Source organism: Macaca fascicularis, chromosome 1, assembly GCF_037993035.2.
Source record: "Macaca fascicularis isolate 582-1 chromosome 1, T2T-MFA8v1.1".
NCBI lineage: Eukaryota > Metazoa > Chordata > Mammalia > Primates > Cercopithecidae > Macaca > Macaca fascicularis.
The window spans coordinates 12,664,805-12,682,206 of NC_088375.1; the positions used below are offsets into that span (position 1 = coordinate 12,664,805).

The 17,402-nt window shown below is 44.7% G+C and overlaps 1 protein-coding gene across 9 annotated transcripts in view; it reads right to left on the bottom strand.

The window, feature by feature from the left end:
* Window positions 1-17,402, bottom strand: part of EDARADD (EDAR associated via death domain) — a 99,869-nt gene that overhangs the window by 20,608 nt on the left and 61,859 nt on the right. For 8 of the 9 annotated variants that reach the window (XR_010586376.2, XR_012434637.1, XM_074039487.1 and 5 more), the window contains one exon: window positions 7,308-7,353. The exons of the other annotated variant lie outside the window; for it this stretch is intronic. Coding sequence is in view for 6 of the 8 variants with exons in the window: in XM_074039487.1 (XP_073895588.1) it covers window positions 7,308-7,353 (46 nt within the window). In the remaining 2 variants the exon portion in view is untranslated. The remainder of the gene's footprint in view (window positions 1-7,307; window positions 7,354-17,402) is intronic. 9 annotated transcript variants of the gene reach the window in all.

A 17,402-nucleotide genomic window follows, 5' to 3' on the forward strand; every position in this document is an offset into this window, starting at 1 on the left:
CCCAAAGCGCTGAGATTACCAGCATGAGCCACCGCGCTCGCCCTGTGTGTGTTTTCAATAACACAAGTGACAAACCATTTCCTTAATTGGAATCTACATGGACTGCTAATATAAATGAATCTATAGCTGCCTTTTAGAATTACAAACTCTAATTAGCTCTCTGGAGGACTGAACACAGAGCAAACAAGGTTTTTTCCTATCAAATACATTTTGTTCTGCTATACTTTAAATTACTATCATATATATTATACATGAAAGGTTAAACTGGGTAATGCCTTAGAGAGGGGAGAGAAAGACTTCGGACCAAATAAATCCTTATCAGAAATGGAGAAAAACGAGATTATTTATTTTATTTTATTTTTGAGACGGAGTCTCGCTCTTATCGCCCAGGCTGGAGTGCAATGGGGCGATCTTGGCTCACTGCAAGCTCTGACTCCCAGGTTCAAGCGATTCTCCTGCCTCACCCTCCCGAGTAGCTGGGATGACAGGCGCCTGCTACCACGCCCGTCTAATTTTTGTATTTTTAATAGAGACAGGGTTTCACCATGTTGGCCAGGCTGGTCTCAAATGCCCAACCTCAAGTGATCCACCTGCCTTGGCCTCCCGAAGTGCTGGGATTACAGGTGTGAGCCATCGCACCCAGTCAAAAAATGAGATTATTATTTGATGCTTCTCAAATAACAAGCCCAGGGTTGCTATACAGTGGAAATTCAAAAATTATCTGCTAAATGAACAAATGAATGAGAACTGTGTATTGTCCCTGGGGGACAAAGTAGATTTGTTATTGTCGCTTAATGAATCTTAATACCTAAAGAGGGAACTTCTACTAAAGGAGAAAGAATGTAGCTGATATCTGCTAGCAGTAAATAGATACTGATGGAAAATACTGCAGAATTGGCCTTAAAATACAAAAGATGGATTAATTCTAGGTTTGAGGAGAAGAGAGGGTTGTTGAAAAATTAATTATACATAAAAATTCACTTAGATTCGCTAATAATTGGGATCCCCATTTGCCATGTTTTGACTCTTGACCTGTATATTTTCCACTGGTGCAAAGCAAGAATGAAGCCACGTCAAGTCATTTATGTTGACTTCCTGTTTTAAAGGCCAAAGCCCCGAAGGTCTACTCTTGGTCAGTTTAGTTTGAGCAGTGGCTCAAACGAAGAAAACATTTGTCAGGTGAAGAACGGCCAGGTTCCTTGTCATCAGAGTAACTGTCATGATGAAGTGACAATTAACACAGTAATTATCACTATCAAAATTCTTGTGCCTAACGTATGGTAGCCCTGCCCTGAGTCCTTGACAAGCATAATCCCAAATCATCCTGATTCTGGGTCTTTTGGGATGGTGCTCTTCAAATCCCAATGCTCCAACTTCCTCAGGGCTTGATGTCTCAGGGCATTGAACCTCTAGGAATGTCAGACTCCTCATCTCCTCATCTATAAAATGGAGATGGCAGTATTGCCTGTATCTCTTGGACTAAATGAGATGAGGGACAAGATGCCATTTTTGCCAAGTCTTATGCCAATGTTCTTTAAAGATGTTCGGTTTTGATTAGTCAGGTGTGGTGGTGCACGCCTATAGTCCCAGCTACTCAGGAGGCTGAAGGGGAAGCTTGCTTAGCCCAGGAGATTGAAGCTGCAGTGAGCCATGATCGTGCTACTGCACTCCAAGATATTAGGTTTTAGATTTATTTATTTATTTAGAGACAGAGTCTCACTCTGTCACCCAGGCTGGAGTACAGTGGCACAATCATGGCTCACTGCAGCCTCCACCTCCCGGGTTCAGCCTCCTGAGTAGCTGGGACCACAGGTGCACAACACCAGGCCCAGCTAATTTTCTTATATTTTTGGTAGAAACAGGGGTCTCACTATGTTGCCCAGGCTGGTCTTGAACTCCTGGACTCAAGCAATCCACCCACCTCAGCTTCCCAAATTGTTGGGATTACAGGTGTGAGCCACCACATCCGGCTAGTTTTATTTTTTGAAGGAGGCAGGGGAAGAAAGAGGCCCCAGGCCATCTCTCAGCGCACCTCCTCTGCTGCTCCTCACTGCCCACACCCATCCTAGAACACTGAGCTCAGTCCAGCCTCAGGGCGTTTGCCCCAGCAACTTCCTGTCCCTGGCATCCTCCTGTCTTAGATCTCCACGGGCCGGGTCCTTTGCATTGTTCAGGTCTCACTGCCCCTTCCGAGCTAAATGGCACCCTCCCCCTACCAGGCTTAATCCCATTAACCTGGCTTATCTTCCTCAAGGCACCTACCACCATATAAAATGACTTACTGATTCTGTGTTGATTGTCTGTCTCTCCCAACTAGAATATAAGCTCTAAGAGGAAAAGGTCTTTGGATGTCTGGTGTCACTGCTGCACACCAGGCACACAGCAGGTGCCCAATAAATATCTGATGAATACATCAAATGAATGAGGAGTGTGACAGTTCAAGAAAAAAATCAAATGAGAAATTAGGCTTCTTAGCAGCCCAAGAAGAGTTCTCTATCTAGAAGTTTTCAAACCAGCTGACGCAAGCGTTTTTGGTGTTAACCAGGCAGCTGCAAGACTGCTATGGAGAGGACACTGTGTACCATGGAGATTAACGGCATGAGCTTTGGAGGCAGCTAACCCCGCGCAGATGCGGAACTTGGACAGGTTACTGAGCTTGCTAAGCCCCCGTCTCACTCTCCGAACAGGGATAATGACACCTCTCTCACACGGTGGTTGTGAGGATTAGATGAGGTAATCCTTTAAAACCCCCATCCTAGCACACGGTAAGAAGCATGCAACAATGAATAGCATAGCTGTGGGGAAGCATTAATAACCAACAGCCTTTTTCAGGATAATCGCTTGAGCCCAGGAGGTGGAGGCTGCAGTGAGCTGAGATCGCGCCACTGCACTCCAGCCTGGGCGACAGAGCAAGAACCCGTCTCAAACAAAACAAAACAAAACAAAACAAAAAACCAAACCAACAGTCTTTTAAAAAGCAGTGGTTCCCAACCTTGGTCATAGGATGGACCCCCCCAACCCCCCACCCTACCAATCCCCCAGGGAAATTTACAAAACCCTGATGTGTGGTCCCACCCTCGGAGATCCTGATTAATTAGTCTGGGATGCAGGGAGGACACGGGAATTTTTTAAAGCTCCCTTGGGACTTCTAATGTGCAGCTAGGACTGAAAACCTCCACCGGCCTTGAAGACATCTCCAGATTAAGTACTTAGTCAGAAGCGCCTGCCAAAATTAGGTTTTGGAATTACACCCACCTCTCTTTGTGAGACGCCATGTCTGTTGATGATTAAGAGTTCTCGGATACGCAGTGCTTCTCCACACTCACAACCTGATAAGTGGTTTTCCATGGGACATTTCTCCCCCCACCCTCCGCCTTTCCATCGTTTCTCACTCAAATGTTTTAAAATTATACTGTAAAGAAGAGTTCAGGAATCAAGCACGCTCATTAATGTCATTTAAAACAACTGTTAAAAAAAATAAGTGACTGGTAGTGTCTGTATCTAACTCATAAGTTCGTGGCTGGCAGGTTATAAAATATGGGTCAATTAACAGTTAATTGTGAATTGGAACAAGATTCACAATGCACACACGTCATGATTAGTTAGGAGTAGAAATGGCTCCAGTCAGGATGTTGGCAGCGGATCACAGACTGACTTAATGTGCCTCCCTGCAGGAAGGTGCCCTTTCATCTTGCACCCTCTGGCTTTTGGAGAGTGACTGCTACGGCAGCGTCTCCCTCCACTGCTGCAAGAGGACTGTTAGCTCTCAGGTCATTTGTAAGGATGCTCCCCGGGATAACCAGGTCTTGAGTTCGTTCAAAACCATTAGAGAGTAAACATTTTATATTGGCAACTTCAGAGATAGCTAAGTACTGTGGTTCTGAAATAAAATAACTCTATCCAGGCCGGGCGCGGCGGCTCACGCCTGTAGTCCCAGCACTTTGGGAGGCCCACGCGGGCAGATCACGAGGTCAGGAGATCGAGACCATCCTGGCTAACACGGTGAAACCCCATTTCTATTAAAAATACAAAAAATTAGCCGGGCATGGTGGTGGGTATCTGTAGTCCCAGCTACTCAGGAGGCTGAGGCAGGAGAATGGCATGAACCAGAAGACGAAGCTTGCAGTGAGCCGAGATCGTGCCACTGCACTCCAGCCTGGGTGACAGACCGAGACTCTGTCTCAAATAAATAAATAAATAAATAACTCTATCCCAGGTGGTTATACATGATCAGATTTGGAGGCTGCAAAATACCAACAAATGTTGAAGTAGAGTCACATCCTTCTGCAGTAATGGTTATTAAGGGGGTATAATCATGCTTTTTTTTTTTTTTTTTTCTGTGTGTGGTTTCCAATGTGGTTGGAAATAAACATAGTTAAATTACCAGTTTCTGGCTTTGATAAATCATTGGAACTTGGGGCACACACAAACACACACACACACCCCACATTATTCATCATAAGAGTTATATATTAGCAGTTTTCGGAAAGTGATGAAGAATTATTTTTACCTACTAAGAAACTGACCCAAGGGCTTTTGGTGGGCGTTTGATCTCTTAACCAAAGGGGAAGAACAACGTGATTTCGTTTTCTCTAAAGCATCCTTTTAAGGAGACATTAAGTTGGCAGCAGCACTGGGAAGTCTAACTGACAGGTTGGGTGGATCCAGGCAAGTAAATCATGCTGGGCCTCAATTGTGTCATCGAATAAAACTGGAGTAGAGAAAGCACGTGAGAAAAAGAAGCAAACTCTCACATACAAAAAGACCCAGGTTGGGCTGGGCGTGGTGACTGAGGCCGGTAATCCCAGCACTTTGGGAGGCTGAGGCGGGTGGATCACCTGAGGTCAGGAGTTTGAGTCCAGCTTGACCAACCATGGTGAAACTCCGTCTCTATTAAAAATAGAAAATTATCCGGGTGTGGTGGCACATGCCTGTAATCCCAGCTACTTGGGAGACTGAGGCAGGAGAATTGCTTGAACCCAGGATGTGGAGGCCATGCCATTGCACTCCAGCCTGGGCAACAAGAGTGAAACTCCATCTCAAAAAACAAACAAACAAACAACACTCTGGTGGTTCATTCTGACACAAGTAAAAAATGTTTGAAGATGACCAGAAGCCTGATTAAAATTAATCTACTAAGTAATAATGACTATCATTCAGAAGAGTCCTTAAAGGGTTTATAAATATTTCTAAACAAATTTCTGTACTCATTTTTATTTTAGTTAACGTGCCACATTAGTGTGTGGGGTGTTAGTCTTTAAAGAGTTTAAACATAGATTTTTTAAATTAGAAAATAAATATGTGCTTGTCATGGCAAACCTGAAAATTCAGATGAGCATATGGAAAAAATTAATGCTCCCATTACCCAGGCCAACCACAGTTAACCTTTTAGAAATTTCCTTGGTTATTTACCATGCAGCAAGGTATACTTACCGACATGTGATCATTTGTTACATACACATTTGTATACACAGATTAAATGCGGAGGGCCGTTTCCGATACCAGCTCATGTTAGAAATTTCAGAAATACAGGATAGTGGAAAGAAAATAAAAATTCACCAGGCATGGTGGCTCATGCCTGTAATCCCAGCACTTTGGGAGGCCGAGGCGGTTGGATCACCTGAGGTCAGGAGTTTGAGAACAGCCTGGCCAACATGGTGAAACCCCATCTCTACTAAAATTACAAAAATTTGACAGGCGCGGTGGCTCACCATTGCACTCAAGCCTGGGTGACAAGAGTGTGAAACTCCATCTCAAAACAAAACAAAACAAAAAAATCTATGGAATGAAAAAGAAATCACCTAGAACTGCACCTTCCAGAGAGAACTGCTGCTCACATGCTGGTATTGGTGTATTTTCTAATATCATGTTTCTAAGGGGAAAAAAAGTTGAGTATGCACTGCATGTTCTGGTTTCTCAGCTTGGTTACCTGGGCTGATGATAGCTGCCCCTGAGGGCTCCGTGGGTTCCCCACCCTGCTTAAGAAAGAAATAAACAAAACTCTGGTGACTCCAGTCAGTCAATGTATGCTTTACAAGATGTAGAAAATGTTGGTGAGGTCTTTTTATTATTATTATTTTACTAGCATTTTTTTTGAGATGGAGTCTTGCTCTGTCGCTCAGGCTGGAATGCAGTGGTGTGACCTCAGCTCACTGCAATCTTTGCCTCCCGGGTTCAAGCAAGTCTCCTGCCTGAGCCTCCTGAGTAGCTCAGATTATAGGTGCCTGTCACCATGCCTGGCTAATTTTTGTATTTTTAGTAGAGATGGAGTTTCGCCATGTTGGCCATGCTGGTCTCGAACTCCTGGTCTCAAGTGATCTGCCCACCTTGGCCTCCCAAAGTGCCGGGATTACAGGTGTGAGCCACCACACCTGGCCATTTGCTAGCTTATTTTAATGCTTACTCCCTCACTCCCTGTCCCTTCTGATTAATTAATGAGAAATTTAAACATTGCAAAAATGTCTGTCTTATGATTAAAAAAGGGGAGGGGGGAAAATAAACTTTAATGTTTCTTTGCTTAAACACACTGAAAGCAGAAGAGAAGCAGGACTAACACCTGGCCTAATGTCAGGAGGGCTCCTTTGGCTACCCAAGTAGCCAAGACACACAGAGAGAGATGACCCAGCTGGCTTCTGGTCCCTTCCACCAAGCAACAAACAGCACGTTCTCCACCAATGCTATGGCTCTTAGAACTCAGAGGGAAGGAGAATCCGTTCAGTCCCGACTGGCCGGATCCTACACCTGCCCTATTCAGAACCCTGCCATGCCCCTCACATGCAAAGGAAGGGTAGTGCAGAGAACATACTCTTTGAAGGCTTTTGTGAAGTCTTGTAAGATAGGGCTTTCCCTGCAGTTTGCCGCAAGTAGAAAGTTGCTCTATTCTGTAGTACAGATTTTAAAGTTAATGATAAACATAGTCTCAAATTACTTTTATTTTATTTTATTTTATTTTAATTTTTTGAGATGGAGTTTCACTCTGTTGTCCAGGCTGGAGTGCAATGGCGCGATCTCGGCTCACTGCAACCTCCGCCTCCTGGGTTCAAGCGATTCTCCTGCCTCAGCCTCCCAAGTAGCTGGGATTACAGGCGCCTGCCACCACGCCCAGCTAATTTTTGTATTTTTGGTAGAGACGGGGTTTCACCATGTTGGCCAGCTGGTCTTGAACTCATGACCTCAGGTGATTCACCCACCTCGGCCTCCCAAAGTGCTGGAATTACAGGTGTGAGTCACCGACCCCGGCCTCCAATTATCTTTAATTCAGTCATACTAGCTATTGGCCCAGATATTTTTTAGAATAAATCATTTACCTGGAAGGGGATCTCCAGTGCTATCTGGAAAGCCATTTTCTTCTCCCTAAAAACCAAAAAGCAACCTTCATTAAAATCATATCCAAATGTGAATGGAGATATTATCCATCTTCCAACTTACTTAAATTTCCACTAAAACCCTAGGGGCTGGGGTGGGTGGAGGGACTGAATCTTGAGAATGGTATTTTAATGGGAGGTGAACCCAGCATCTGCCTTTAGAATATGAGCACCTTGAGTGCAGGGACTTTTGTTTATTTGCTCCCTGTGCTGTCCCAGTGCCCAGAACAGTGCTTGATACACAGCAGACACTCAAACTTGCTAAATGCCCTAGTGTCCCTATTTTTAAAAATTATCAGCTGGACACCATAGTTTGTGCCTGCAGCCCCAGCTACTTGGGTGGCTGAGATGGGAGGATCGCTTGAGCCCAGGAGTTGGAGGCTGCAGTGAGCTATGACTGAGCCACTGTACTTCAGCCTGAAAGACAGCAAGATCTCAAAGAAAGAAAAAAAAAAGGGTATCAATGCAAGCAACAATGTGCTATTTTTATTTTACATTATGGGTTATCTTCCTTATATTATTTCTTATCTGCTTTTTGTCTGTCAGGGCTTGTCTGTCGATCCAAGTTACAATTCTTTCCCTTTTCTATTTATTTCAGTATATATCGCAAAGCAGCTAAAACCAACTATGAAAAAGTGGTGTCCAAATCTCTTGAGAGACAATCGTGTTTCTGCCCTTCTGACTGGGGTTCCATTTTTATAATCAGGACCATGCTACAGGGATGTGAGGGATTTACTCTGATCTTGGAGGGGTGTGTGTGTGTGTGTGTGTGTGTGCTTCCCATGAAGTCAGCAGAGGAGACCGGTCCCAGTATACCTTCGTTTATGTTAACTCCATCTTTCTACAACCAAATCTTTCTTATCAGCTAATGCCACCCCCCACTCCACCCCCATCCACAGTACTGAAGAAGCACAAGTGGCCAGTCAGAAGCCCTGGGCTTTAGAACCTCAGGCACAGTGCCAGTGAGGGTCTCAGATCCCCCGTTTGTGTACTGAGGTAGCTGTGGGATTAGCTCAGCTCTAACGTGCCTCTATTTTCTTGGGTCTGAGAGTTTCACCTGTCAAGATGTGCTAAATCCGTGGTGTCAATGTGTTTTCAGCATTTTTTTTTTTTTTTGAGATGGAGTCTCGCTCTGTCACCAGGCTGGAGTGCACTGGAGCAATCTCGGCTCACTGCAATCTCTGCCTCCCAGGTTCAAGTCATTCTCCTGCCCCAGCCTCCTGAGTAGCTGGGATTACAGGCATGCGCCACCACACTCAGCTAATTTTTGTATTTTTGTAGAGATGGGGTTTCACCATGTTGGCCAGGATGGTCTCCATCTCCTGACCTCGTGATCTGCCCGCCTCAGCCTCGCGAAGTGCTGGGATTACAGGTGTGAGTCACTGTGCCTGGTGTGTTTTAAACATTTTAAACAATCTTTCTCTCTTAATCTTCTCAGAGGAGCCTTTTGCCTCATCCCAAGCTCATCCATCCCCATGTCTCCGCCGTGTACATACCTTAACCTAACCACAAACCTAGACTTTTTTTTTTCCACACAGGCACATTCCCATGTGTTACCAGCTAGACTTTTCTCCTAAGTCATCTAAATATTTCTTATCTTTGCTGGAACTAAAAACCAACTTGCTTACCATAATTCATACAATTTCTTTTCATTTAGGTGAAGTCGTACTTTCTTCTCACATTTCCCTTACTCAGGAGTGTGTGTGTGTGTGTGTGTGTGTGTGTGTGTGTGTATCAGAGAGAGAGCGTGAGAGAGAAAGAGAGAAACAGATGAAGAGACAGAGATGGAAAGAGAGAATTATAGTGAGTCTCTGAGCAGATAGAAATCTCTCTCTATGCAACCTTTTGTTTTATTTCAAGGCTAACCCCAGAAGCCCCACGACTTTAGGGACACTAGTCATTACTCCGCAGGTCATGTGGAGACCTGCCTTTTCGCATCTGCATCACTCCTGCAGGATCGGGCAGGTATGTGGACTCTTTTATCAACACAGTCACGGTTCTGCTCACTGAATTGGAAACCTGGGCTGAGGAAACAGAAGCAGGAACTTCAGGTACTCTCGAGAGATACAAATGTTAGAACTTGACAGATTTTGTGGTATTTGAGGTTCCTGCTAAAACATGAACTTGACTCTAAGTAGAAACTATGTTACTTGGCATATTTGACTTGATTTCTCATAATCGAGAGAAAATTTTACCAAGGTCAATGTCTGGCCAGAATCATCCCCATGATGCAGACAGGGAATATGAATTACTTGTGAAAGTTGATAACGATAGAATTTAGATTAATATGCATGATCTTTGTTCTTAGCTCTGATTATCAGGTTGCGCTATGTTGTGGGTTTGTTTTCTAAGAGTGGAATAGGGAAACCACTGATTTTTGTGGGTTTTGTAGTCTTAATGAAAGCATACACATGCCTTTATTCAACACCTATTTATTGAGCAGCTAATATGTAAAAGCTCCCATACTGCAATGCACAAAGATAAAAGGACCTGAACCCTTGACCTCAAGATATGCTGGGAAATGGAGACCACTTAAACAACTAAAATGCAAGGCACGAGACAGTGAATTCCAGGAGAGGGGTACAGATGAAGTCACAGAGGAAAGGTGTCTTCTGATGAAAAAAATCAGAGGCAGTCTCTTGGAGACAGACATGTTTGAGACGGACCCTGCTGAAATCCGGGCAGTGGGGACTTGAGAGGAAGAAACATCTAATCTTAAGCAAAGACCATGAGAGGGGCAAGAGGGAGATGATTCAGAAATCAGGCTGGAAGTTAAGAAAAACAAACAAAACAAAAAGAAGGGGGTAAGACAGGTGAATAGACTGGGGCCTGTCCAAGGAGCTGGACGTCATTCCAGACAACAGGGAGTCACTGAGGGGCTCTTGTCTGAAGCAGGGCATCCTCACAGGTGTCTAAGACCAGCGCAAGAAATACCTGTCGGGCTACAGTGTAGGACGCGTGGGGGAACAGAACATGTGGAGGCGATGGACAGAGAAGGGGGAAGAATGACATGAGCAAGGATTAATGAGACTCCGCATCACTCCTCCAGGAGAGAAGGGGATGAAGTGAGAGCCGCTGTAGAGATGCGATCACTGGGGAAAACAGGAAAGGAGGTGAAATGCAGAGCAAGCTGTGAAGAGGTGACAGAGAAGACAAGGGCAGGCTCACACACAACAAACTTGAGATACCCATAGGAGCTGAAAGCATGGTCCTGGTCCCTGGGAGAGGCCAGGGCAGGAGATGAAAATAAGGATGTCGAAGTGATTACGAAAGAAATGACTGGAAGTGAAAAGACAGCTGTGAGGTCACAACCTCGAGAAGGACCTGAGAAGGACACGTCAGTGGCAGAGGAAGGAACGAAAGGACAGCAGAGAAAGGAGGTTAGAGAGGGGAAGAAAAGCAGGGGAAGCAGTATCAAAAGTTGCAGCAAACGGCCAGGCACGGTGGCTCATGCCTGTAATTCCAGCACTTTGGGAGGCCGAGGCAGGCCAATCGCCTGAGGTCAGGAGTTTGAGACAAGCGTGGCCAACATGGTGAAACCGTGGCTCTATTAAAAATACAAAAATTAGCTGGATGTGGTGGTGAGTGCCTGTGATCCCAGCTACTCGGGAGGGTGAGGCAGGAGAATCACCTGAACCTGGGAGGCGGAGGTTGCAGTGAACCGAGATCACGCCACTGCATTCCAGCCTGAGTAACAGAGCAAGACTCTGTCTCAAAAAAAAAAAAAAGCGATTGCAGCACTCCAACCCAGGTGACTGAGTGAGACTCCGTCTCCAAAAAAAAAAAAAAAACTTGCAGAAAGGGATGGACTCTGAGCACCAAGTAAAGACAAGACTTGGTGAGGAGGAGACGAGCAGCAATTTTGAAAGCCGTTCTAGCAGAGTGGTGGCTGGCTGATACCAGGTAGGCAGTGAGGCCATGGAGATGGCTGAAGAACACGCGTGTGGTTGTGTAGGCCTGAAATGCCACCCTCCCCAGCCCTGTCATCTGCTTAATTTCTCTTATCTGTAGAGCCTCAGCTTAGACATCACTTCCGCTAGGACACCTTCTCCAAACCCCCAGTCTGGGTTCTGTGCCCTGGGCGTTCCCCAGGCACCCTGTCCATGCACCCCACAGCATGCCTGTTCCACTGGGCCTGGAGTGTATTCAAGGAGCAAGGGATGGACCTTGATGATGAAAAGACACCATTTCTTTGGAGATGGGACAAAGAGGGAGAAAAACGGGGGCAAATCTGGAGAAACCTGGAGGGAGGTGAGATATCCGTTGGCCCAGCCTCCATGTCAGGGGATAGGAAGCAGAAACGGGGAATGGGGAGTTACCGTTCAATGCATATAGAATTTCAGTTTGGAAAGACAGAAAAGTTCTGGAGATGGACGGTGGTGATGGTTGCGCAACACCGTGAATATACTTAATGCCACTGAGCTGTGCACTTAAAAATTGTTAAAATGGGTCAGGCGCGGTGGCTCACGCCTATAATCCCAGCACTGGGGAGGCGAGGCGGGCGGATCACCTGAGGTCGGGAGTTCGAGACCAGCCTGGCTAACATGGTGAAACCCCATCTCCACTAAAAATACAAAATAAGCCGGGCATGGTGGTATGCACCTGTAATCCCAGCTTCTTGGAAGGCTGAGGCAGGAGAATCACTTGAACCTGGAAGGTGGAGGTTGCAGTGAACCGAGATCTTGCCACTGCACTCCAGCCTGGGTGACAGAGTTAAAAACGGTTAAAGTCGTTAACTTTTAAGTTATGTATATTTTACCACAATAAAAAATGTTTAAAATGTGTTCTCTTAAACGATGTGGGCAGTAAGGAAGGCGACATGCTCGACATACTCTGTAGAGCCCTGTGCCAGAGTGACACGAAACAAACACTATTCCAAGGATAGAGAAATGCCGTGTGAATCACATTTATGAGACAGGAGAGACGGGGAAAAAATGTGGCATCTCTAAATTAGATTAATCTATGATTTTAAATATGTGTGTGTAAATTAATGTAATAACTTAAATCATATAGGTATGCATTTGCATAGTCAGTCTACCTTCCTAAAACTTGATGTTAATTTTTCTTAACACTGGCTGGGAAGAACTTCTCACTTATTTAATTGGCGTGGTGTGAGGCCTGGACATGGGTTGTTTTAAATATCTCCTTAAGAAATGTTAAGGTGTTGCAGAGTCAAACACCTATGTTTTATATTCAAGTAAACTAAAGAAAACCCCCATTTTGTAAAACCTTCTCATTGTAAGAACAAGAGAATTATCTTATATTTGGGCAAAATGTATTAACTGCTGCCAAGAATTCTTTGAACAGAAAGTTGGCTAAGTTCCATGAATTTCACACCTTGGTTATTTTATAAACTGACAGTCAGTCCCATTTCTGCTCAGGGAGCTGAAAGCTCTGGGTACTAAGGAACAGTTGCCTCTAACTATTTACAACTGAGATTTAATATCAGGCTCCAAGCAACAGAAACCCCAAGGCCCAGGGCACACTTGGGAAAAGCTCCCAGCTCCCAGCTGAAAGTGCAGCCCACGTGGGAATGGACTGATGTGACCAGAGACACTAATAGGTTGATGGAGAAGTCAAATAAAAACAAGGAGAGGCTACTGATTTGGACTGAGCTCCTGCACTGAGACCCCAATAGACCAACCCAAAATGGAGTCACTCGCACTAAGGTTCCACATCAGCAACCCAAAACCTCAGCTGTGTATTCCTAAGATCTGACCTGATATCAGGAGAGAGAAATAATAGCTGACTCTAAAAACCGGCCAGTTTTCCCCAAAAGAACCAAACCAAACCAAACCAAACAAACAAACAAAAAAAACCCAGGAGATTCACAGCAACTAATCAAAAGGGGGCCAGTCATGAACTGACATGCTAGGGAAGTCCCCTTTGTTTAACCCATAGAAGGAAAGTCACCCGAAGTCCCCTGATGTTAACCAATCCACTCTCGGCACTGTGCTGTTTCCTTGCTCCTGCTCAAGCCACCTTCCAAAAACCAACTGTCCTGCAGTGCCCAGCAGAACCCTTGTCTATTTTGCAGACTATGGTGCCTGGTTCATGAATCGTTATTAAAAGCCAATTAGATCTTTAAAACTCAGTAAGTTGAAACCTTGTTCTCTTACAGCCCGCACTGGTCCAATAGGGGCTAGTTTTCTGTGAAACATGCTCTTCAGGACTGTCTAGTTTGGTTAACTCATAAAGCGTTCATCTGTGCTACTTTGCAAACTATGGGGAGGATAACTGAATGGGAAAGCGTGGCCCAGGCTGGTTCACCTGGTATGACCAAAGTCTGAATGGAAACCACCACGAACACCAAGACCAAGTAGTCACTCTTCATCTGGTGTGGCAAACTAAATTATAGGCAGAGAACCTGAGAAGAAACGCTCCGCACGCTTATGACTTGAGGCACCAGTTCAGCTCAATTACTTAACTAGCTTCTTTGGAATCACATTACCTGATTTCAAGTTATACTGCAGAGCTATAGTAACCAGTACGGTAGTAGCATAAAAACAAACACTTAGACCAATGGGACAGAATAGAGAACCCAGAAACAAACCCATACACCTACAGGGAACTCACTTTTGACAAAGGTGCCAAGAGCATACTCTGGGGAAAAGATAGTCTCTTCAATAAATGGTGCTGGGAAAACTGGATATCCATATGCAAAGGAGTGAAACTAGACCCCTATCCCTCTCCATATACAAAAATCAAATCAAAATCAATGGAAGACTTAAATCTAAGACCTCGAACTATGAAACCACTACAAGAATAACAATGCTCAAGTTTGATCTCTCTGCTTGCAGAAAATATTTCAGTACATGGCCTTGAAAATCTGATTTTAAATGCCTAGGTGTGTGATGGTAACAGGATTCACAGCATATGGATTTAGACTGTTCAAAACTTTCTCAGGCTGGGCACGGTGGCTCATGCCTGTAATCCCAGCACTTTGGGAGGCCGAGGTAGGCGGATCACCTGAGGTCAGGAGTTTAAGACCAGCCTAGCCAACATGGTGAAACCCCATCTTTACTAAAAACACAAAAATTAGCTCGACATGGTGGCAGGTGCCTGTAATCCCAGCACTTTGGGAGGCTGAGACAGGAGGATCACCTAAGGTCAGGAGACTAGTCTGGCTAAAACCCCATCTCTGCTAAAAATACAAAAAATTAGCTGGGTGTGGTGGCGGGAGCCTGTAATCCCAGCTACTCAGGAGGCTGAGGGAGGAGAATTGCTTGAACCCAGGAGGCAGAGGTTGCAGTGAGCCGAGATCGCACCATTGCTCCAGCCTGGGTGACAACAGTGAAACTCTGTCTAAAAAAAAAAAAAGAGCTAAATAAGGAAGAGTGAAAGTGTAAAATAAATGCTACAGTGCTTTGCTTGGATGAGAGCAAGCCTGTGGGTTTCTGGACCTGTAGGTCCTTCTTCTCTGCAATGAGTTTTCTATCCAATTACAAGGAAGACCTGCTTCTTCTGGAGTTGAAGTGGGGGGTCAAAGACATAACCGTTCCGGGACTTTGAGGCCGGGCAAGCTCAGGTGTAATTTCATACCTTTGCTATGGTTTCAAAGATGAAAGATAAAGGGGTTTTCCCTGTGTAGGATGTAGAGTTGATTATTATTCAGAAATATCACAGAGTATTTTACAGGAGATTACGGTTTGTACATGCGAATACAAGTAGAGCATGGGGCTCTGGATATTACAGAGAGGCAGGGAGTTTTCGCACCTATCTATTTCATTCACAAAACCCAGGCTGTAGGACAGAAGTAATGCTAGAACACAGGCAAAGGGAAGGCTGAGTGCTGAGGAAATGCACCCACAGACTCCCTGGCTCAGTCTATAATTTTCCTTGGGTGCACAATTGTGTGCTAGCTGACCGCACAGAAAGACCATTTGGCTTCATCTGTCATATATGAAAAGTTTACTGAGTCTAAATACCATCTAAAGTTTTGGATGATTTACTCTATTATTTTTTCTTTGATTTGAAAAAATACCAGCTGGGCGTGGTGGCTCACGGCTATAATCCCAGCACTTTAGGAGGCCGATGCGGGCAGATTGCCTGAGCTCAGGAGTTCGAGACCAGCCTAACCAAAACAGTGAAACCTTGTCTCTATTAAAAATATAAAAATTAGCCGGGCATGGTGGTGGACACCTGTAATCCCAGCTACCCGGGAGGCTGAGGCAGGAGAATCTCTTGAACCTGGGAAGCGGAGGTTGCAGTGAGCTGAGACCAGGCCATTGCGCTCCAGCCTGGGCAACAAGAGTGAAACTCCATCTCAAAAAAAAAAAAAAAGAAAGAAAAAGAAAAAGTACCAAAAACACCCAAAAAGTAAAAATTACTCAAAATCATGCTGTCTCTTTAGAAATCAAAAAGAGATAGGAAAAACTTTCTCTCTCAATCTATTATCACGTCTCTCAATCCCATCTCACTCACTGCACATTACTGGTTACAATCTGGGCACTTCCTTCCTGATTCCTTAGTCATGGCCATGTTCACATATATGGAGAAATATTTTTTTAGGCCCCATATCACATTGATCCACAACTTGCTTTATCTGCTTAACAATACATCAGATATATTTCTTAAGGCCAAGGCTTTGTCTTCTTTTTAATGGTTTAAAAATATCCCACAGCATCAATGCACCATAATTTATTCAACCAGTGCCTGCCAACGGGCATGGGAGTTACCCGCAGCTCTTCTCTATTTTGAATGCCACACTGTGTACCTTGCACCATGTAATGAGTTCTGTAGGATCAAGTCCTTAAAGTGAGACTGCTAGACAGGAGTGTGAGTGGGTACTGCTAAACAATTTTCCGTAAAGTTGTATCAATTTACACTCTCAACTGTGTGTGAGAGCTGCACCCTGACACCCACACCATCCGAATGTCTAAGTGAAATTCCAACCTGCCCGTAAAGTTCAAAGGCATTGCAGTCAGTGGAGCACTGCAAGGTAATGAGAAGAGGAGCCACTGAATCAATTAATTAGAGCTGTTAAAGAACTGTCCAGTTTAATTATTAATAAACTTCTCTCCTGCTCTTCTTGGGGAAATAAGTACTAAGTGCTAAAAAGCAAGTATTTTTGCCCTTTGGCCTGAATTTTTTTTTTTTTTTTGGTGGGGCACAGAGTCTCTGTCACCCATGCTGGAGTGCAGTGGCGCGATCTTGGCTCACTGCAGCCTCCGCCTCTCGGGTTTAAGCGATTCTCCTGCCTCAGCCTCCTGAGTAGCTGAGACTACAGGCATGCGCTACGACGCCTGGCTAATTTTTGTATTTTTAGTAGAGACGGGGTTTCACCATGTTGGCCAGGATGGTCTCGATCTCCTGACCTCGTGGTCTGCCCACCTCAGCCTCCCAAAGTGCTGGGATTACAAGCATGAGCCACTGCACCTGGTCTGTTTTTTTTCTTTCTTTCTTTTTTTTTTTTTTTTTTTTTTTAGAGACAGAGAAAGAGTCTGGCTCTGTTGCTTAGGCTGGAGTTCAGTGGCATGATCTCGGCTCACTATTACCTCTGCCTCCAGAGCTCAAGCCATCCTCCTACCTCAGTCTCCCGAGTAACTGTGACTACAGGCATACACCACAATGCCCAGATACTTTTTGTATTTTTGTAGAGATGGTGTTTCACCATGTTGCCCAGGCTGGCCTCAAACTCCTGGGCTCAAGTGATCTGCCTACTCCAGCCTCCCAAAGTGCTGGGATTACAGGCGTGAGCCCCCATGCCCAGTAAACTTGAGTATGTTTTACCACAAATATTTTATTTTGTCCGGGTCTAAAAGCAGAAATAAGTCAAAGCCCATAAGTATTAACAGACCACATCAAAGCAGAGTACTATGGTTTTTCTTTTTTTAAAAAAATAGCATTTTGGGGAGGTTTCACTATAGAAAAAAAATACTCAAGGCCTTGAAATGATGGCTGAGGTTGGGTAGTAGGAATTGGCAGTGGGAAAAATAAGAACAACAGTTGACATTTCATGATTTTTTTCCAGCAATCAAAAACAAAGAATGCAAGTGGCCCTGGTTCACCCAAGCCTAGGGCTTGGCAAGGCAGGTT